This window comes from Leopardus geoffroyi, chromosome D1, assembly GCF_018350155.1.
Source record: "Leopardus geoffroyi isolate Oge1 chromosome D1, O.geoffroyi_Oge1_pat1.0, whole genome shotgun sequence".
In the NCBI taxonomy this organism is placed as follows: domain Eukaryota; kingdom Metazoa; phylum Chordata; class Mammalia; order Carnivora; family Felidae; genus Leopardus; species Leopardus geoffroyi.
Window position 1 is genome coordinate 66424715 of NC_059329.1, and position 21259 is coordinate 66445973.

The 21259-nt window shown below is 40.1% G+C and overlaps 1 protein-coding gene across 2 annotated transcripts; it reads left to right on the forward strand.

Annotated features, from left to right (window-relative positions):
• The first annotated feature begins 742 nt into the window (after positions 1 to 742).
• On the forward strand, positions 743 to 20930 carry WEE1 (WEE1 G2 checkpoint kinase). 2 transcript variants are annotated; one of them, XM_045484460.1, is made up of 11 exons: positions 743 to 4216; positions 5689 to 5894; positions 6201 to 6264; positions 6453 to 6625; positions 7114 to 7235; positions 11078 to 11224; positions 14373 to 14468; positions 14556 to 14641; positions 15480 to 15650; positions 15750 to 15797; positions 17013 to 20930. In XM_045484460.1, exons 1-11 carry the CDS (start codon positions 3641 to 3643, stop codon positions 17049 to 17051), a joined length of 1728 nt encoding a protein of 575 aa, XP_045340416.1. In that variant the 5' UTR covers positions 743 to 3640; the 3' UTR covers positions 17052 to 20930. The 2 variants fall into 2 exon arrangements, with proteins under 2 accessions (XP_045340416.1, XP_045340415.1); XM_045484459.1 differs by having other exon boundaries at positions 864 to 4216; positions 15750 to 15895; positions 17013 to 18356.
• Positions 20931 to 21259: the final 329 nt, after the last annotated feature.

The window sequence follows — 21259 nt, forward strand, 5'->3', positions numbered from 1 at the left end:
CCAAGGCACATTGCTGGTCGCTGGTGCTCTAAAGACAAATAAAACTTGATCTCAGCCCTGGGTGGAAGGGAAGCCAGACCAGTAAACAAAGACTGTTACAGAGTCCATGCCAAGTGTGGTTAGAAAACCTGGTTCCCGGAGTGTCTCTTTTACCTAGAAGTGGAGAAACTTAAGAAAAGGCTTTATAGAAGAAATGGTTCTCCCACTGAATCTTGTTTCCAACTTTTAAAGAAATTCTTTCTTTCCTTCAGTCATTCTATGGAAATTTACCTCTCCCATTCTGTGGGCAGAACTTGGTGCCAAGAATTCAAAGTACTGGCTCTGTGGACCAAGAACTCTTCCCTCCCTGTTTGGAAGCCAGGCCCTTTTGCTCTAATCTACTTCAAGGACCTCCCAGTTTAAGGAAGCAGACAGGTGGCATGGTTAAGAGTCGAAAAAAAAAAAATGTTAAAAGAGTATTTACCTCCAAGAAGAGGTAGCTGGGGTACTTCTGTACCATTTGAATTTATATTGAGATAGAAAAGTAAGCCAATCAACAAATATTTAAATAAGGGCTCTATTATCACTCAGAAGATATTGAGCACGTAAGCCATGTTAGAATACTGCAGTAAACAAAATAGAAAAGGTTCCTATATTCAGGGAACTCATTTTCTAGAAGGGGATAGTAATAAATAAACAACCAACACACTTTGAGATAGATATAAGCCTGTTAAAGAAATAACAGGGTGTTGTGAAAGAGTGAGGGGGGAGGGGAAGTGAGCTTGCATGGATAGCCTCAGAGGATACAGAATTCCTACATAGAACGGGCTTAGAAGCAACATTCTAGTTGGGGAGAAGTTATCTACTGGGCTTTAAAGTTTTTTTTTTTTTAAGTTTTTTTAAAAATATTTATTTTTGAGACAGAGAGAGACAGAGCATGAATGGGGGAGGGTCAGAGAGAGAGGGAGATACAGAATCTGAAACAGGCTCCAGGCTCTGAGCTGTCAGCACAGAGCCCGACGTGGGGCTCGAACTCATGGACCGCAAGATCATGACCTGAGCCGAAGTCGGATGCTTAACCGACTGAGCCACCCAGGCGCCCCTTAAAGTTCTTAGGAAACACACTAGTTTTACATACAACTCATGCTAATGATCAATAAAGAGTAGTTTTCTGAAGTTACTTTTTTAATTTTTTAAAATGTTTTATTTTTGAGAAAGTACAAGCATGGGAGGTGCAGAGAGAGGGGAACAGAAGATCTGAAGCAGGCTCTGTACTGACAGTAGAGAACCCATTGTGGGGCTTGAACTCATGAACTGTGAGATCATGACCTGAGCCAAAGTCAGACACTCAACCAACTGAGCCACCCAGGTGCCCCTAAAGTTATTTTTATTTACACTTACATGAAATTAAGAAAAGCAATTCGATATGGTCAACTATCCACATCAAAGGCTTATACTGCCATGAGGAGTGAAGAAGAGGAGGTATTGTAGGAAGAGTGCTAAAAAATCATTCCTTGGGTTTGGCCACCAGGGATCAGAGAATGCCTCCCCTTGAAACATAACAAAAGGGTAGAGTTCCAGTCTTTCAAGAGCTTAACACTAAATTTGGATTAGCATACAAAAAAGACACAAAAGCAAATGTCTGGAGAAGACAGCTGTTTTCCCCTCACTGCATCTTCAAGTATGTGATATCAGGGAATTTCCCATGTGGTATTTTTTTAAATACAATTTATTGTCAAATTGGCTAACATACAATGTATACACTGTGCTCTTAGTCCATGTGGTAAGTACTAAAATGTGTTTCCATTATTAAAAATTCAGCTTGAGTTCAGTCTTTGAAAAGTGTTAGAACAACATATATGGTCAAGTGTTAATATTCATAAAGTGCTACAATAAGAAAACAGACAATAGAAATAAACATAAGTGGCCACTGGCACATGAAAACTGTCCAATCATATGAGTCAAAGCAACAAAATTAGGGGGCTTGGATGGCTGAATCAGTTAAACCATGGACTTCGCTCAGGTCATGATATCACGGCGAGAGCTCAAGTCCAGACTCAGGCTCTCTGCCGTCAGCACAAAGCCCACTTCAGATCCTATGTCCCCCATCTCTCCCCCTCCCCTGCTCTCTCTCTCTCTCAAAAAACAACAACACATTAAAAAAAATTACATTAACAAACATTAAATATCCACTTATGCCCAGAATTCATGAGCAGCGTACACTAATCCACTGCTAGTGAGAACGTAAATTGTTTTCTTTTGGAGGTCCGTCTGGCAGTTTATATCCTTTGACCTAGTAATTCTCACTTCTATGAATCTATCTTTAAAAAAAAGAACAAAAACCCACAAACAACACAGAGAAAAAAACCACGCGAGGAGTCAGAATATTCATCACGGGGTTATTTACAACTGAAAAATTCCAGAAACTTTCCTGTGCGACTCTAAAGGGCAGATGAGATCACAGTTTGACCGGGCACTAGAGTGATTTCTTCTCAAGGTGCATTTAAGTTTGCTGTGAGGTGGGCCAATCCGTTTTGCCAACACTTGCCCACGTGCTGGCAAACAAATATAAACACCGTGGCCGCGTGGTGAGCACTTGGTTTCGTGCTGGGGCCGACTGTTGGTGCCGCTGGTATTTACTCTGGACAAGTCTCGGGTGGACTGCCACAGCTTGGGGGAACTCACCTCGCTGGGGACACACCCGACCCTAACAGCCACCCTGGGGGGAAACTGAGGCTCCACAGGCCTTCCCCCACAGCCGTTTCCCCGCCTCCGACTCTCGTCTGTGGCCCTTCCTGCTGATTTCTGGGTCCGGCCTAAGCAACGCGCTCAGTTCGCAAAGCTCCAGAGGCCCGAGTCACCATTTCCGGCTCAAACCTCTACCGGGGAACGTGACTGCCTACAGCCACGCCTACAACGCCCCCAGCGGCTCGCACCGAAAGGACACGGGACTGGCAGGAGAGCCACGGTGGTTTCCTGCTCGCCCCGACCCGGAGGAACCCATAAGTGTTCCCTGGCCCCCACCTCAGACCCGAGAGCGCTGAGGTACCGCGAGCAAGCCGCCTCCAGGGTGGCGTTCGGCTGGGCCTAGTCGAGCCTAGCACCCGTCGCTCCTCCTAGAGGGCCGCCTCGGCTGCCCCGTCCGGCCCCGACCGGGCGGTGCCCGGCTGGGTTCCCGGAGGTCGGACTCCCTCATAGGCCCGTGGCGCCCCGCCCGCCCAGGCCGGGCCGCCGAGGGCGGGCGGAGCCAGCGGGTTCGCGCCAAAATCGCGTAGCTGATCCCTCCCCCGCGGGCTACGTCGCGCCCTCCTTTTTTTTCAAACCCCGGGCTGGGCGGGGATTGGTGGGCTGGGCACTCACGTGGTTAACGGTCGCGGGAAGCCGCGGAGCCCGAACCTGCGGCTGGACCTGCGGGGACACCAGCCTCGGCGCCCGGGCCGCCCCGCCTCCGCTGGACAGTCCGCGCCGCCGCTGCCGACCCCCGCCACCGCCGCCCGCAGTCCCGAGCGCTCCGGAGCCGCAGCCCGCCGCCGCGCAAGTCCGCCACCGCGGCGACCAGGCGCGCCCAGTCGCACGTGGCTGACCCGCCCCCTAGGCCGTCCCAAGTCCTCGACTCCGCGGGCTTCGGCTCTCCGGTCCTCGGCCCCGGCCCCAGGGCGAGATGAGCTTCCTAAGCCGGCAGCAGCCGCCGCCGCCCCGCCGTCCCGGGGCTTCTTGCACTTTGCGGCAGAAGCTGATCTTCTCGCCCTGTAGCGACTGTGAGGAGGAGGAGGAGGAGGAAGAGGAGGAGGGCAGCGGCCACAGCACGGGGGAGGACTCGGCCTTTCAAGAGCCTGACTCTCCACTGCCGCCCGCGCGGAGCCCCACAGAGCCCGGGCCCGAGCGCCGCCGCTCGCCCGGCCCGGCCCCCGGCAGCCCCGGGGAGCTGGAGGAGGACATGTTGCTGCGAGGCGCCTGTCCGGGCGCGGACGCGGCGGGCGGCGGGGCCGAGGGCGACTCATGGGAGGAGGAGGGCTTCGGCTCCTCATCGCCGGTCAAGTCGCCGGCAGCCGCCTACTTCCTGGGCAGCTCGTTCTCGCCGGTGCGCTGCGGCGGCTCGGGGGACGCGTCCCCGCGCGGTTGCGGGGCTCGCCGGGCTAGCGAGGTCCCCTGCTCGCCGCCGCCGGACCACCCCGGCACCCCGCCGCACAAGACCTTCCGCAAGCTGCGGCTCTTCGACACGCCGCACACGCCCAAGGTGAGAGGACGCGGGGCCCGGGCGCCCCGAGCCCGCGCCCGCCCAGCCTTTTAAAAAGGCCGCGGCGCCAGGAGCCGAGCGCGGCGCTCCCCGGATTCGGTTACATAACCGCCCGGCCGCACCCCCACTCGCTCCCCTGAGCCGCAACAAAAAGTTGGCAGCCCCTCTTTTTGGCCCTGCCCAGAAGTTGTCCGTTAAGATTATGTAACTGAACAATGGGCCTCTTCTGGAACTTCTTCATCTTTCAAGATCGGCGCCGTCCAGGTGGCTGACGATTTCACGCCGGTCGAGTCGGGGCCGTGCCGAGCGTGTCAGCCCGGAGTGTGGCACTGATATAACGTGGTTTGGAAAGATGTTGGAGCGGTGCTGGCGCGGCCACCTGACACTCCCGAGGGCGGCAGCCATATGGTGCCTTTTAAACGCAGTGAGGGGCCCTGTAATTTGGGCGGCACACTCAGGAGTTCGGTTAAAAAATTTTTTCATGCGCTTACCGTTTCGTGTCATGTGGCCTTAAGGGGTTAAGTTGGAGGTATGCAGGGTGACTGCGCTTCGACTTGGGAGGAAAGGCTGGCCTTCCAAGCATTTCCAGTCGTAAAGATTCCTTAATTCAGGGTAGCTTTTAAGAATCTATCCGTGCATATTTATCGGGTAAGCGTTTGTTTACACCCTTGGGTTTGCAGTGCCTATGTGTGGTCAGCCTGACTAATGATTGGGGACAACCCAACTGTTAAAGCCAGCAGTGGTGGTGTTGTTTGGACCCTTGTACTTTCAAACTACTGATAACGTATCACAATGAAGGAGGTGTTCAGCACCTGTTTTTGAGTGGCAAGTGAGTATGCAGATTGCCACTTGTGGAACTTGAGAAGTAACAGATTTTAAAATGAACCCTACCTGAAATGAAGACAAGTATCATGTTTATAAGAGTAATATGGAAAATGGACCTTGTAAGTGAGTCGGGTTCAGTGCGGTTAATCCTAGACCTTGGGAAGAAGTGTGGTTTTTTAGTTTTTTGTTTTTTGAGTGTTCTTGTGTATTAAGGACATGCCCAAGGCAAGATCCCTTTAGAAGCGTGGGAGGAGTCCAGCGAAGTTGATTTTGAAAGCCCTATTTGGATGGGGGTGGGGGGCGGGAGGGAGCTTTTATGGGGCTCCCTGACTGCTTTGTATTTTTAGATGGATTGAAAGAGTTTAACTTTTAGACTCTAGAATAAACTTAATTTTAGTCTGCATTTCTATTCTTTCTAGTGTTAGAGACCTATTTTATGTGGCTATGTGGCTGTCTTTTTCAGAAAAGGTGACTGGTATCCACCTTTCACTGTTCAAGTTAAGCACTGTTTATTTTGCTTGAGATGCGGTGGATTGTGTGTTGCTTTGACCTATACACTATCAGCCATGAGAAAGGCTTGTTGAAGGTTGGGTTGAGAAAGCGGTCTATAGAATTTAGATACTAAAATTTTACTTTTCCTGCCCTAGAGTTTGCTCTCCAAAGCTCGAGGAATCGATTCCAGCTCTGTTAAACTCCGAGGTGGTTCTTTGTTCATGGATACAGAAAAATCAGGAAAAAGGGAATTTGACATGCGACAGACTCCTCAAGTGAATATTAATCCTTTTACTCCAGATTCTGTGTTACTTCATTCCTCAGGACAGTGTCGTAGAAGAAAGCGAACACATTGGAATGAGTAAGTTATTTAGTTTGGTTCCCTAACCATCCAAGGTTGATTTGTGGTACTTATCAAAATTTAATTTCATCTGAATGACATGGAAATTTATGCTCTGAAATTTTTCTGTTACTAGCACTTGCTTCCCAGGAGAGGCAGGTGGGAAGTAATCAGCTGTGGAGAAGTAGTGTAAGAAATTAAGTGCTTTCTTGTCTGTTTTTATTCATTAAAATGCATTTTCACTGTACATCTATCAGATAAAGTTTTGGATCTCTAGTTGATGTGTCTGTCAGATCTACTGATGGAAACATACATAATGTTTTCCAGTTCTTGTGGTGAAGATATGGAAGCCAGTGATTATGAATTTGAAGATGAAACAAGACCTGCTAAAGTAAATAGCTTTTTATTTTTTTATTGTTTCTGACATTTCATTTTCGACTTCTTACTTAACAAGTAACCATATATACATGTTAAGTACGCATTCAAACAAAACGTAATGATTTTTAAATTTCACACATAGGGCTATTATTATAGCAAAAAATCATTTTCATGTCTTTGTGAATATACCCCTTATTGCAGAGAATCACAATTACTGAAAGCAATATGAAGTCACGGTATACAACAGAATTTCATGAGCTAGAGAAAATTGGCTCTGGAGAATTTGGTTCTGTGTTTAAGTGTGTGAAGAGGCTGGATGGATGCGTTTATGCCATTAAGCGATCAAAAAAGCCATTGGCTGGCTCCGTCGATGAGTACGTATTAAAATTTTTGTCTTTTACTCTTATTCCCTATGGTGTTGCAAATGTTAAGATTTTACATAACCAAGTAGTGAAATTAATTCTCTCACTTTTGAGAAGCCATAATAATTTAATCAGATCCTTTTCATTTTGTGCCATTAATTCTTACTGAACTTGGTAAAATAATATGAGTAGTCTGATTTTGAAGGCTAACTTAAATTTCTTTTTTCTGGGAGCATCCATGAATTCACAGTAAAATGGAGTTTTGTTTTTCCCGAGTCCTAGGGCCAGCAAGGTTCCTTCTTTGTAACTAGCATTTTTCTTTAATGGAAGCCTTTAGAAAAATCTGGTACAGAGTCTTAACACCCTCCCTCTCAAGGAAGTTGTTTCTTCAGCATAATGATAACAAGTCAAGTTTCTTTTATGAAGTTTCAGATAAATTAATTCAGTTTAGGCTTGAATAAAAATGATGTACCATTCTATCAATGTCAAATTTCTCCTAGGCAGAACGCTTTGAGGGAAGTGTATGCCCATGCAGTGCTTGGACAACATTCTCATGTAGTTCGATATTTCTCTGCATGGGCAGAAGATGATCATATGCTTATACAGAATGAGTATTGTAATGGTGAGTAATACCTTGTTCTGTTTGAAACTTGTGAGCTCAGAGAAATGAACACCGAGGAAATGCTTATTTTTATCTGAAATCCTACTTTAACTCTGTGTTTCTTTTATTTCTTTTTTTATAAATTTTTTTAAATTAAATTTTATTAAAAAATTTTTTTAACGTTTATTTTTGAGAGAGAGAGAGAGAGTGAGTGCGAGCAGGGGAGAGACAGAGAGAGAGAGAGAGAGAGACAGAGTCCGAAGCAGGCTCTAGGCTCTGAGCTGTCAGTACAGAGCCCGATGCGGGGCTTGAACCCACAAACCGTGAGATCATGACCTGAGCTGAAGTCGGCCACCCAACCAACTGAGCCACCCAGGCGCTCCCCCCTTTTATTTCTTAAAATGCAAAAATCAAGGAGCCTAACATGAATTTCAAGTTCATTGCCTACCTTGATGTTAAGTAAAAATTGTAAACGTTGTCCCTTTTACCTCAGTAGTAGAATTGTGCATATTGTGTGCATGTTAGTCACACTGATTTGGAGAGGACAGTGGACTTGCCATATGTATTTTAGCATCCCTAGCATGTAGCATAGTGTATGTGGGATATAGTAGTTAATAACGCAGGTTCAATGCATCTAGTCTTCCTTTTCCATTTCATTTTATGTGCTATTAAAACTGATACTGGTTTAAACCAGTGACAGTGACTCTCCATTGTTCTAACTTCAGCCATTTGTCCAAAGTATTCTATAATCTTGCCCCCATTCCCGTTTATCCAGCCTAGTGTACCACTAGAATCCACTGAGACTTTTTTTATTATGTTAAACTCTTTTAGTTCTCTAGCTTCGTTCGCCTCTCCCTCATTTCCCCTCCAAACCAACAAAACAAGCATCTATAGAAGTTCAATTTTGGACTTCTGGAGAGCTTTCGATTTCAGCAAGTCTTTCAAGGACCAACTTGGTTCCCCCTTTTTTCATTAAACCTTAGTCAAAACCCTGGTCTCAATTCTGATTCTTGTAAATACCTGTTATTAAATAGGTAAATCATTATATACACTGGATTTCCATTTCTGTATATTTGAATAGTAGAGAATTTAGAATTTAGTGAACAGTTGAGAGGTGATTAACAATGATTTATGTTTGTGTTACTTATTTTTGTTGACTTTCATTATTTTTTCCTTAAATAAGACCAGCCATCTCATAGCTTGTGAATAAATAAGTGGTGTAGGTAGTGGATTCAGATGTTCAGTATTTAAAAACATTGAACAAAACAGAAGTAAAAGAGCCTTTTCTCATGCCTTATTTCTTACTGAACTGTCATTTTATTCTCTACACTTGAAAGAATTAAGTGCTCAGTGTACAGCATTGATGCTAATTTGTTTCACACATCTCTTGAAATGTTTCTATTCATATCATCAAAATATGTGTGTAGCTGTCTCTCATGGCCTTGTGGACTCTTCCGGTTTTTAACCTTCATTTTTCAGTTACTGTACTTAATATAGGGCTGTCTGACCATGTCTTCTCTACTCCGTGTTTGCTAGATGCCATCTTCTAGTTTCTTTCTCTCTCTCACTTTGATGTGGCTGGTCCTCTTAACAAGGATTTCCGTAGCAGTCCGGGATCACAAATTTGTAACAATCTACCAAATAAATATGTGGTGGTGTAATTCAAATAATTTTGAGAAAACTCTTGGTCCTGGGGAGATAGGGAGAGGTGAGTTGTCTTGCTAACCTCTCATTATGAAGACTTTGTCCTAACAAAAACAAAACCTTGTCCTGGTATAAAGTTAAATTTTAAAATAATCTTCTGAAGCAGTTTATTATTTTGGAACAGTATAAAACAAAGAATATACAGATTTTTAAAAAATAAATAGACCTGTGTGAAACAGGATTGCCTCAGTATAGTTCATTCTATGTAGATGAAAGCAAATAAGGCGATCTAGATACATTTGTAAACTCTTTTTTTGTGTCCTTTTGCCACCATTCTTCTCTCCACATAAAACTTTGAATGTCCTAATAATAGACCTGATCTTCAAATCCTTTTCCATAGTTTCACAGGGAAATGATTCTGTTATTTCATTTGTACATGGTGATTAACTGATATCCTTTACCGTGACTAAGTTTCTTTATTATCTCAAACACTCATTTGCATTTTAAGTCTTTTGTCTGGGTTTGATGAGAGACTGAAATTTTTACCCATGGTAAACAAGTTTGGAAAAATGTTGATGGATAGGGGAAGAGAACCTGAAGTATCAGTTGAGTGTCTTGCTCTTCTCTCACCTCTCTCTTTCTTTCAGCAATGAGATAGAAGGAACTGGCCTAGCTATAGGTGCTGGACCCACTAAAAAGCAGCTGTATTCTATCTTATTAAACTTGGTCTAGGACTTCAAGCCCACTTGTCTGACAAGCTTATTGACCTCTCTTTTTTTTTTTTTTTTTTTTTTTTAATTTTTTTTTCAACGTTTATTTATTTTGGGGACAGAGAGAGACAGAGCATGAACGGGGGAGGGGCAGAGAGAGAGGGAGACACAGAATCGGAAACAGGCTCCAGGCTCTGAGCCATCAGCCCAGAGCCCGACGCGGGGCTCGAACTCACAGACCACGAGATCGTGACCTGGCTGAAGTCGGACGCTCAACCGACTGTGCCACCCAGGCGCCCCTATTGACCTCTCTTCTAAGCCCTCTTTTTCCTGAAGTTCAAAATTTGTACAAGTATGGAGAACATACTTAAGCCTAAAATATCGAGGTGTGTGATTTATTTTTATTTTTAAAACACATTGGACATTTTGCTATTTAGCCTTTCCTGACTAACAACATGTATCAGTATACCTCCCTGATTTTATTATCCTGGCTCTGATTTTATTATTCCTAACTAAGCTTTAAACAGATGTGGTTTGTTTTGGTTTTTGTTTTGTTTTGCTTTGTATAACTCCTCTTTTCCTTTGAGATAAGTTATAAACTTATAATGTTTTTAATAAAACTTGTATAAACTTACAAAGTTTCTTAAAAGTATAAACAAATTAGCTGGTTGGTTTGATTCTATAAAAGCAAGTTAAAACTATACTAAGACACTGGTTTTTACCTATAAAATTTATAGACTACTGTCAAGGGTGTGGGAAAACAAGTATTCTCATATATTAATGATGGGAGTATACATTAGTACAGACTTCTCTATGGGGGATATGTGTGTAAGTAAAATTGCCCCAGATTTGTCTTCCAAAACCCTCTTAGCTATAAAAATTTATCCTGTATATAAGATAGTATCTCTCACACACACACACACACACACGCTTGAGCCACATACTAGTATTGTTTTATGATTATACATACTCTAAAAGCCAGTAGTTTTTTTTTCTATGAGATATATTAAATATGTGTTGTATGACCAATGTACAAAGTTATTTCTTAGACCGTAGTATATAGTAGCAAAGGAAATTACTTTAAAATGTTCCTCAGGAGATTGGTTAGTTCCTTACCATTCAGTTATACAGTGGAATTGTATAGAGACTTAGGAGAGAACAAGGTAGTCTTTGTGTATTAGTAAAGAATGATCTTCAAGATCATGAAAATGTTACCATTTGTGTAAAAAGGAATTGAAAAAGATATATAAGAAACAAATAACATTGGTTTATTCTGGGAAAAAGAACCAGGTAGGATGCTGGGGTATCTGGATGACACAGAGACTTTATATTTTGTACCTATGTGAGTATATTACCTGTTGAAAGAGTAAGATTTTGATATCACAAACAAGGAGGAGGGAATAGGTCCTATAAAATGTCACTTTCTTTGTTGAGTTTGTGACCATTCAGTAAAGATGGAGAAAAATATTTCAGAAAGAAGAAATTGCTAATTTTTTCCATGTTCGTTAGGTGGAAGTTTAGCTGATGCCATAAGTGAAAACTATAGAAGCATGAGTTACTTTACTGAAGCAGAGTTGAAGGATCTCCTTTTGCAAGTTGGCCGGGGCTTGAGGTATATTCATTCAATGTCTTTGGTTCACATGGATATAAAGCCTAGTAAGTATTACAAATTCTCTGACCTGTGTTCTTTAGTGTTATAGAGAATAAATGATTTCATTAAAACAACATGAAAACATACACGTCCATGGGGCACCTGAGTGGCTCAATTGGTTAAGTATCTGACTCTTGATTCTGGCTCAGGTCATGATCTCATGGTTTGTCAGTTTGAGCCCCACAATCAGACTCTGCGCTGTCATCACACAGCTTGCTTGGGATTCTCTCCCCCTCTGTGCCCTTTCCCAGCTCGCACTCTCTCTCTCTCGCTCAAAATAAATAAACTTTATATGTATGTATGTGTATATATACATATATCTTACTGTGTTTTTTCATTGTTAGTTTTAAAAGAACTTTGAGCCACATGTAAGTATTGTTTTATGATTTCCAGACACCTTTTCCCTTGTTATCCCAAAATATTTGAGACAATAAACTAATTTTTATTAAAAGTTGGAAAAATTTGCCATGTCTTATGGGAACTATATAGTCATGAACTAGGTAGTACTCTGATGGGGAGACTGAGAATCTGTTGTTTAAAGCCCTGCTCTTCTAGGGTGCCTGGGTGGCTCAGTCGGTTGAGCGTCTGACTTCGGCTCAGGTCATGATCTCGCGGTCTGTGAGTTCGAGCCCTGTGTCAGCCTCTGTGCTGACAGCTCAGAGCCTGGAGCCTGTTTCGGATTCTGTGTCTTCCTCTCTCTCTGCCCCTCTCCTGCTCATGCTCTGTCTCTCTCTCTCTGTCAAAAATAAATAAATATTAAAAAAAAAATTAAAGACCTTCTCTTCTAGGCTATGAACCATAATCCTAAAGTAATGCTGGTACTGGTAATGGGGTTGTTAGAATCAAATGAGATATGTGAACATGTTTTTGGAAACTTAAGTGCTATACAAACATGGTGGTATTTCTAGCCTATATACCATGAAAGTGTTACTGTATTATGCAGAAAACAAATGGCACATGCAGTATGATTATCTTATATTAAAAAGATGCAAGTGCATGCTACAATGGCATTTTAGTGCAAATCCCTCTCATTTTGTTAAAATAACCTCATAATGTACATACTGTTTTAAAACTTGTCATATGTCACCTCTACCTTTTTGTTTCAGTAAATTTTCATCTCCTTTAATACCCAGATCATGCTTAAATTTTCCCCAGGTGTCCCAGGTTCTTGATGGCTGATTTGTCCATACTAGTATCCATTTCAGGACTATGTGTTGTATCTGCTTCTATCCTTTTTTTTTTTTTTTTTTTTTATGTTTATTTTTGAGAGAGAGAGCGCGCGTGGATGGGGGAGGGCAGAGAGAGAGGGAGACACAGAATCAGAAGCCGACTCCAGGCTCTGACCTGTCAGCACAGAGCCAGATGCAGGGCCTGAACCCACAAACTGTGAAATCGTGACCTGCGCTGAAGTCAGATGACCAACCAGCTGAGCCACCCAGGCGCCATAATTTTTTATAATTTTTTAAAGCTTATTTATTTTTGAGAGAGAGCGACAGCATGAGTGGAGGAGAGGCAGAGAGAGAGAGAGAATATCAACGAAGACTCCACACTGTCAGCACAGAGCCAGTGCAGGGTTTGAACTCCCAAAACCATGAGATCATGACCTGAGCCAAAACCAAAAGCCAGACGCTTAACCGACTGCACCACCCAGGTGCCCCTCCCTTGCATCATTTAGCTTATTCCTCTTTCCTCTGTATTTCCTACAAAGTGGAAGTTATAAAAGGTTGATGAATTCAAGTATGAATTTTAGGCTAGGTGTGTGTGTGTGGTTTTTTTTTTTTTAATGTTTATTTATTTAAAGTTTTTTATTTATTTATTTATTTTTTTAATTTAAAGTTTTTTTAATGTTTTTATTTTTGAGAGAGAGAGAGACAGAGCAGGGGAGGGGCTGAAAGAGAGGGAGACACAGAATCCAAAGCAGGCTCTAGGCTCTGAGCTGTTAGCACAGAGCCCAATGCAGGGCTTGAACTCACAGACTGTGAGATCGTGTCCCGAGCCAAAGTCGGACACTTAGCCGACTGAGCCGCCCAGGCACCCCCAGTGTTTATTTATTTTTGAGAGACAGAGCACAAGTGGGAGAGAGGCAGAGAGAGAGGGAGACACGGAATCCAAGGAAGGCTCCAAGCTGTCAGCACAGAACTCATGAGCCCATGACCTGAGCTAAAGTCTGATGCTTCACTGACTGAGCCACCCAGGCACCCCATAGCTAGGTGTTTTTAAGTTGACTTTAATGAAGTTTTTTTGGTTTTTGTTTTTTTGTCTGTGGAAATGTGTGATTTATGAGAAATCATTTTACACAACCTACTTTAATTCTGTAAGTTACATGAAGAATTTCTTACCTATGTGTAAACAACTCAGATTTTTATTTTCAAAAGGGAAAATACAATATTTGGACTGAAGGCAGTAAATATGAATTAGTAAGATTTAAATCACTCACACCTTGTATTAAGTGTCAGACGAACACAGTGGACCCTTATAAGTACCAAAAGTTGAAAACATTAAGGCATGTGAATTTTAAAATTTCAAATTCACAAATACCATCGTAAAGTAAGTTGTCCTATAAATAAAGTGAAGTTGGAAAGATGACTTCAGTAAATATAACATTTATGAACTCAGTATTACATTGGTAGAACTGTTAAAGTGAAAACTGTCACTGAAACTTATGTCAATCATAAACTTACTAGAATTTAAAGAAAAAAAGTATGTGTACAGCAGAAATGAACCACAGAGCTACATTGGGATGTAGATGCTGTATGGTTAGCCAAACTCAAGTTCCATTATTTGTATGTTTTGCACCAGCCTGTAGCATTAGGTTAAAATTTATAATTTTGTAGCATCACAAATTCCTACATTATTACTTTTTGTATTGTTTCTAAGTAGTCAAAGCCGAAGATCAATGTGTAGATGACAAGGGTCTAATGCAGTAGTTTCCAAGTGTTCAAAGATCAGTACTAGGCAAGAAAATATGTTCCTAGAAAATACAACCCCAGTTCCTATCCCCTGAGATTCTTACTCTCATTGGCTTTTGGGGTAGAACATATGAGAATCTGTATTTGAAAGCTTTTGTGATGATTCTGTTGCACGGCCTTGTTTTTTGAGCTTTGGTTATAGTATTAATTGTTAGTGCAGCTTACATAATTAATTGTTTGACAGGTAATATTTTCATATCTCGAACCTCAATCCCAAATGCTGCCTCTGAAGAAGGAGATGAAGATGACTGGGCATCAAACAAAGTAATGTTTAAAATAGGTAAGAAAAAAAGATGACCAGATTATTACCTTAAAATAAAGTAAGAGGTTGTTTAACTCTTGACTCTATTTTTTTTAATACTTATAGGTGATCTTGGTCATGTAACAAGGATCTCTAGTCCACAAGTTGAAGAGGGTGATAGCCGTTTTCTTGCTAATGAAGTTTTGCAGGAGGTAGTTTTTTTTCTTTAATAATCCTGTTTGCTTTATAACAATGCAGACATTAAATTTTTAAGCTAATAATAGGTAAAATGGTCAAAAAAAAAAAAAAAAAGCCTAAACCATTAGCTGGGTATTTAATTTAGCAAAATTCAGTAAAGGCAGAGATTTATAGTATTCAACAATGGTGGAGTTGTGGTAAAAGAGAATTTCTCATATATTACTATTAGAACTATAAAATGCCATGGCCTTTTTGGAGATCAAAGAGTTTGTATCAATGTTTTAAAATCCTGTACCCTTTGATCCAGAATTCCCATTTGGGAACAATGTAAGTAAGTGTTTAGCAGTAAGGGAACAAAAATAAATAATGACATATAGTTAATAGTACTGTTTCAAAAAGAGTGTGACCAAAAAAAAAAAAAAAAGTGACAAAATATTTCGTGGTAAGAGTTTTGAATGCAAGTGGAACATGTAGAACAAATAAATTGTACGATCCCATTGTTCTTTTTATACGTGTATGTATATTTGTAACCTGTCCATATATACGTGTGTTTTCATATGAATGCCCCCAGAAGGATAGGAGTTTCTAAGAGTTGAATCAAACCACTGAAAAAGAGAAGGCATTTACTTTTAGAAATGTATTTACCACTCCCCTCCCAAAGTATGTATTACTTTGTAATTAAAAAAAAAAAAACTCCTCAAATTTAGCTTTTTCTCTGAATAGGTCTTAAAAGTTAAATGTGGCATTGGATATTTCAATTTAGTTCTTTTTCTCACTTAAGCCATCACTGTAATTTTACCTTATTTTGGGTGTTTTTATATTAAAAAAAAAAATTTTTTTTTAATTTTACAGAACTATACCCATCTACCAAAAGCGGATATTTTTGCCCTTGCCCTCACAGTGGTATGTGCTGCTGGTGCTGAACCTCTTCCTAGAAATGGAGATCAATGGCATGAAATCAGACAGGGTAGATTACCTCGCATTCCACAAGTGCTTTCCCAAGAGTTTACAGAGCTGCTAAAAGTGAGCATTTTTTTTTTTATATAAAGCACTTTTTATTGAAATGGTTTAATGTTTTATTAAATTGCCTGTCTTTACCTTAATTTTACTTATCTTTTTAAGGTTATGATTCATCCAGACCCAGAGAAAAGACCTTCAGCAATGGCACTGGTAAAACATTCAGTATTGCTATCTGCTTCTAGAAAAAGTGCAGAACAATTACGAATAGAATTGAATGCTGAAAAATTCAAAAATTCACTTTTGCAGAAGTAAGTGAGGGTTTTTTGGAATGTTTTAACTTTCATTTTCAAATTTTAATGAGATGACTTAGGCTTTTTGTCAGTGAAGGCTCTGGTGGTCTGGTATGCTATACAGTTAAAATTTGGGGATTTCTGCCTTAAATTAGTGTTTGTGATCTATTAATTTGTATTGTTCCTCAACTTTGAAATTAGGGACTTAAGAAATTTTTTAAATTTTAATTATTTTATTTTATTTTATTTTTTGAGACAGAGAGAGAGACAGAGTGTGAGTGGGGGAGAGGCAGAGAGAGAGGGAGACCGAATCCGAAGCAGGGTCCAGGCTCTGAGGCCGACATGGGGCTCAAACTCACGAACTGTGAGATCATGACCTGAGCTGAAGTCAGATGCTTAACTGAGCCACCCAGGCACCCCTGGACTTAAAAAAATTTTTAAGACTAGCAAGTATTTGCAAGTGGTAATAATCCCCAATCCCTTTGGCAAAAGCTAAGTGAGCCTGTACAGGTTTTTTCCCCCCAAACGCTCACCATAAATCAACATTTTCCTTCATTTTTTCTATGTATTTTTATGAAAGGATTAAATTCATGTCAATTAGGTTAGTAAATGAGTCTCATATTTGATCTGAATGACCTTTGATATTTTCACTAAAATGATTGGAATGTTAATTCTAATTCATTTGCTTTATTGCTGATTTTAATCTAATAAAACTGTCTTGAAATACTAAAAGGTTTATTTGCCACTAGTTTGATAGCCATCATAGTTCATACAAATAGGAAGTAGAATTTTCCTTTTATCTCTATTATATAGAGATAGTTTCACAATATGAATTAGTAGTGTTGTTTGAAATTATTTAAGATTCAGTGTCCTCTTTATTAGCATCTTTATTACTTGTGTTCAAGTGTATATGATATTTTAATTTTGAAAGCACAAAATAAAATCATAAATTTAAGTTGTTTGAGCAAAAGCAAAGTTAATATTGTAGTTTTTTCCTCAGTTATATCTTTAGAATAATGATGACATGCTAAGATCTCCCAACTGACAATATAGTTATATGTTTGGCCTCCTATGATCCCTTCCTGGGATTAAAACAATAGGTGAAAAGTCTTGTTTCCTATTTTTATGTTCTTAGAGAACTCAAGAAAGCCCAGATGGCAAAAGCTGCAGCTGAGGAAAGAGCACTCTTCACTGATCGGATGACCACTAGGTCCACCACCCAGAGTAATAGAACATCTCGACTTATTGGAAAGAAAATGAACCGCTCTGTCAGCCTTACCATATACTGAACTACTCATTTCCCACCTCCCCCAAAAAACTGTGACAAGAGGAAGCTAGGTTGAAATCACTGCTAGAATCCAGTTTGCAAATTACTTTCTCAATCGGTGTCAGTAGTTTTACTGAAATACCTTTAGGACTTTTACTTGTGAATTACAGTTGAAAGCTGTATTTTGACCAGTGCTATATCAGGCTTTCGTCTAGTCTTACTAGTCTGTCTTCTGTAGGATGTCAGTCACTGTTGGATGTTACACCAGCCTTTCCAGGGTTAACCACTGTGGTGGTGTGCTGCTTATGGTTTGCTGTTGCATTGTAATAAAAGGTGACTTTCCCTGTAGTGACCTGTAAAAAGGACTCAAGGGCTTTATTACAAACATATTCTCCCTTTGAAAAGGGAAATGCTAAGAGACTCAGTACTACTCAGCCTTCAGTGTACCTGTGTGTCAATCTTATATTTCTTTTTTTTTTTTTTAATTGTGAATTATACTTGTATATCCAACTGGGAGCACTTTGTAGGCACTGCATGAACCATGGAATGATAATTCTGTGGAAGTATTGCCTTGTGAATTTGCTGCTATTTTAGTTTTGTCCTTGCTGTAAAATTGTAGCATTAAACAATCATTGTTGTTAATAGGCTTTTTTTGGAAAACAATTATGTGAAATATGTAGCTGCTCTTGATGACAAGCAGCTATTTGCCTTTTTTTCCTTTGAACTTTGAAGCTAGTGCATTGGAGTAATGCACCTTTTTTTCCCTTTTGGATTGCTGTATTAATGTAGTATAATTATTACTGGTTTTGTAATTTTTCCTGATAATGCCCTTCCCTGACCCTTTTTAAAAATGTTCTCTCCCTCCACCCAAGTTTTGTACTTGATTGTATTGTTAGTCTGTTTTTAAATGTTTTCCCCGGTTTCTCTTCAATATTTGTGTATATAAACTAATCTTGGCGATAGTGTACATAGCTGTTTGTAATGCCAGAATGACTTCTGACTATTCCAAGCTTTTCACAAAATATATTTTATCAATGATTAGCCATTTGACTAATAATACTGGCTAACCAGACATTGCAGAAGCAAAAACAACATAGAATTTGTCTGTCGTATGTTTGCCTATTAATTTTGGTTTGAAACATGTTTGCACATGTCTGCTTGACTTGTGTTTTACTAACATTGATTGGCATATTAAAAGTCACTCTGAGCTTACCATAATTGTCTAAATCTTGTGATGCCTGTTTTCTACTATTTTATGTCTACTATCACATTTTAACATTTAGAGTATAATGTATATAAAGTACTAAAAGCAAAGGACACATTTTTGATAGAATATGAAACATTTATTGTTTAATGATGAGCTTTAGTCTACATCAGTTTCATTTTGTGATTGAAGAAAAATTTGTCCATCAATCATAAATGTTTTTCACTTGTCATATTTAATATTTGTTCATCACATTGTATATTATACATTTGATCTGCTAGAAATGTAATATAATGTAGGTTAAAATAGCTTTAGATTATTAAGTGGATGTAATGACTCATAATTTTCTAATTTGAGCTGAGTCACAGAAGAGAGCTTTAAAATGAGGTTGTAACTCAGTTGAACTAGGCTGGATTTTTTAAGAATTAAGAGTGCAGATTCAAGTGATAAACAGTGCTAATTCTACGTGACATCTTTTTCTGATGTAGATTAGAACCAGAGTAAGGTCACACACACACACAAAGATGTTACAAGATCCTTGTGCTTTTTGATCATGGGTAAACAATTTGTTTGATTAGGGTCTATTTCTTCCCACTATAAACATTTCTAATAACTGTATTCAGCTTTTAAGCCTATGGCATGCTAAAAAGCACATTTTAGAGGTGTGAAAGGAATTAGTGTAGGCAGGAACAGTAGAGAAGAAAGCTGATCAGTGTGGGTGACAGCCTAAAAAGCTGCAAAGACTGGAGTAGGTAACACATTTCAGTAGTCACTGACGACAAAGCTATAAAAAGTATAATTGGTGTATATTGGGATCACTCAAAGTCAAGGTGCATTTTTCAAGTGCACTAGCTTCAAAGAAAAAAAATCAGGTGTTTTTCATCAAGTTGATACTTGCAGTAAAATTTTCACATATTGTTTAAGAATATTAGATTAAGTAGGAAAAAATTGGTTTTCTAAGAAGGAATTCTTACCATTTGAAAGCTGAGGAGAGTTGGGCTTATATTCATTCACCACAGGATACTTAAATTGAGTGCCTTCTATGTGCTAATTAGTAGCCCAAAGACCAGTAAAAAATAGTCTTTGCCCCTTGGTACTCAGGATAAAATAGGGGAGACCCAGGTAAACATAAAATGACAATAAAATGTAGTAAGTGCTATGTTGGAGGGATTCTACAGGTAGAGTGGTAGCTCAAAAGACAATTACATGGTTTGGGAAGATGCCGGTGGTAGAGCAGTGAGTAGATGCAGGGGATTACATGTAGACTGGTTTCACAGCTATTGTTCTGACTCAGGGTAAGCGTAAAGAGGGCCTGAACTAGGACACATGGGATGGACATGTGGATGGACACATGGGAATAGGGTTTTCATTAGCTGGGAACACTGCACACTGAACAGGTTTTGTTTGTTTTTATAACAGAATGAGAACTTGTTAGCATAACACCAGGAGGAAGCTACAACTGCTAATATTGAAGCATTGAAGAATTTTCCAGAAAAGTTAGCTGGAATGCAAAGTTAAATGCCTGTTATTTTTTGAGACATATGTAACAGATAAAACTGTTTTGGAAAGCTTACTTTAGTAAGGAAGAAGCATTTTAAATATTGACTATGCAGTTGGGTAGGAGGAATCCTGCATTGCAGTTGAGTGCAAATGGAATTGTTGCCTTACATTAACTTGCCACGAATCCAAGGCAGTCCCCTTTAATTAGTGAGCTAATGTCTTGAAGGGCCAATTCTGAGCTTTGGTTTTCATTTTCACTCTGTTCCAGAAGTCAAGAAATAATGGTATTTAAAATATTGCTAACAGCTTAATGCTTTAAGCTGTCTTCTAATTCTTAAAGCAGAAGCAGCATCCTGACATTAGAGTAGTTTTCCTCCCCAGTTCATCTCCACAAAGCATCTCCCTGACTTTAGCCAACAGATCAAATAAGTCATTGCATCCTTAAGGTATATTTATTTGTGAAAATTTTAAAGGCCAATGAAAGCAGTCGACAAGGAGGATGGATCAAAAAAGAATTTTGAAAGTGTTTTGGATATTGTGAAAATCCCAAGTGAAGCCTGAAACTAGGAATTTGGAGGAACCTGCCTCATTCAGTATTTTGAAGGCATTTGTAGAACCGTAAAAAGCATCAATGAACTGATTTGACATTGCAGAGTGAGTGGATCTAGAAGTTTCTCCTGCAAACCTGGTTGTATTGTTAGAAATCTCTCAGAAGCTCAGCAAGGTAGATTTTTGTAAAACTGGAGGAGTAAGACATCATTGAAACTTACCCTTTCCCAACATTAAGCTTTTAAAAACTTTGAGAAGCATTCATCTGAACATCATTGAACTTTTTTTTTCTTTGTGGCAGATGACCCTAATTTTCAATGCAGTTCAAAGGTCTCTGGAGTAAGGAAAAATATCTATGTATGCTCTAGGAAGATTTGCCAGGAAAAGATGACATGTTCTGTCCAAACTTCATTAAACTAAGAGTCTAAGAAACCTCGGCCAGTCCAGCCTATGAAGAAAAATACCTCAAGGAACATTTATATCATAGTTCATATTGTTTAGTTTTATATGGTTAATAAATATTTTGAAGAGCATTATATTTGTTTTGAGTTTTGACATTCTTATGAAACGGGTTTCCAGGTCTGGAATTCCAATTTATGCCTACCAATCCATTATGCCAATGGGAAATTCAGTGTACAATGCCTCCATTAGGATGATTATCCAGAGAGGGGTCACCTTTTTGCAGATGAAGAGGCTGAGGTAAGTTAAATAACTTAGGAACTCAGTTTGGTAAGTAGAAAAGACAGAATTCTGGCTCAGACGTTACAGCAAAGAAGCCTGCTTTTTCAAGACATGTGGAAGTTGATAAATACTATTTAAAAGAAAGAGTGCAGGGGGCGCCTGGGTGGCGCAGTCGGTTAAG

Excerpts from the sequence above, each read along its gene's own strand:
- WEE1 (XM_045484459.1), top strand. The coding sequence starts at position 3,641 with ATGAGCTTCCTAAGCCGGCAGCAGCCGCCGCCGCCCCGCCGTCCCGGG. Across the intron at positions 14,469-14,555 it reads CAAAGTAATGTTTAAAATAG|GTGATCTTGGTCATGTAACA; the intron begins GTAAGAAAAAAA and ends TAATACTTATAG. Across the intron at positions 15,896-17,012 it reads AAAAATTCACTTTTGCAGAA|AGAACTCAAGAAAGCCCAGA; the intron begins GTAAGTGAGGGT and ends TTATGTTCTTAG.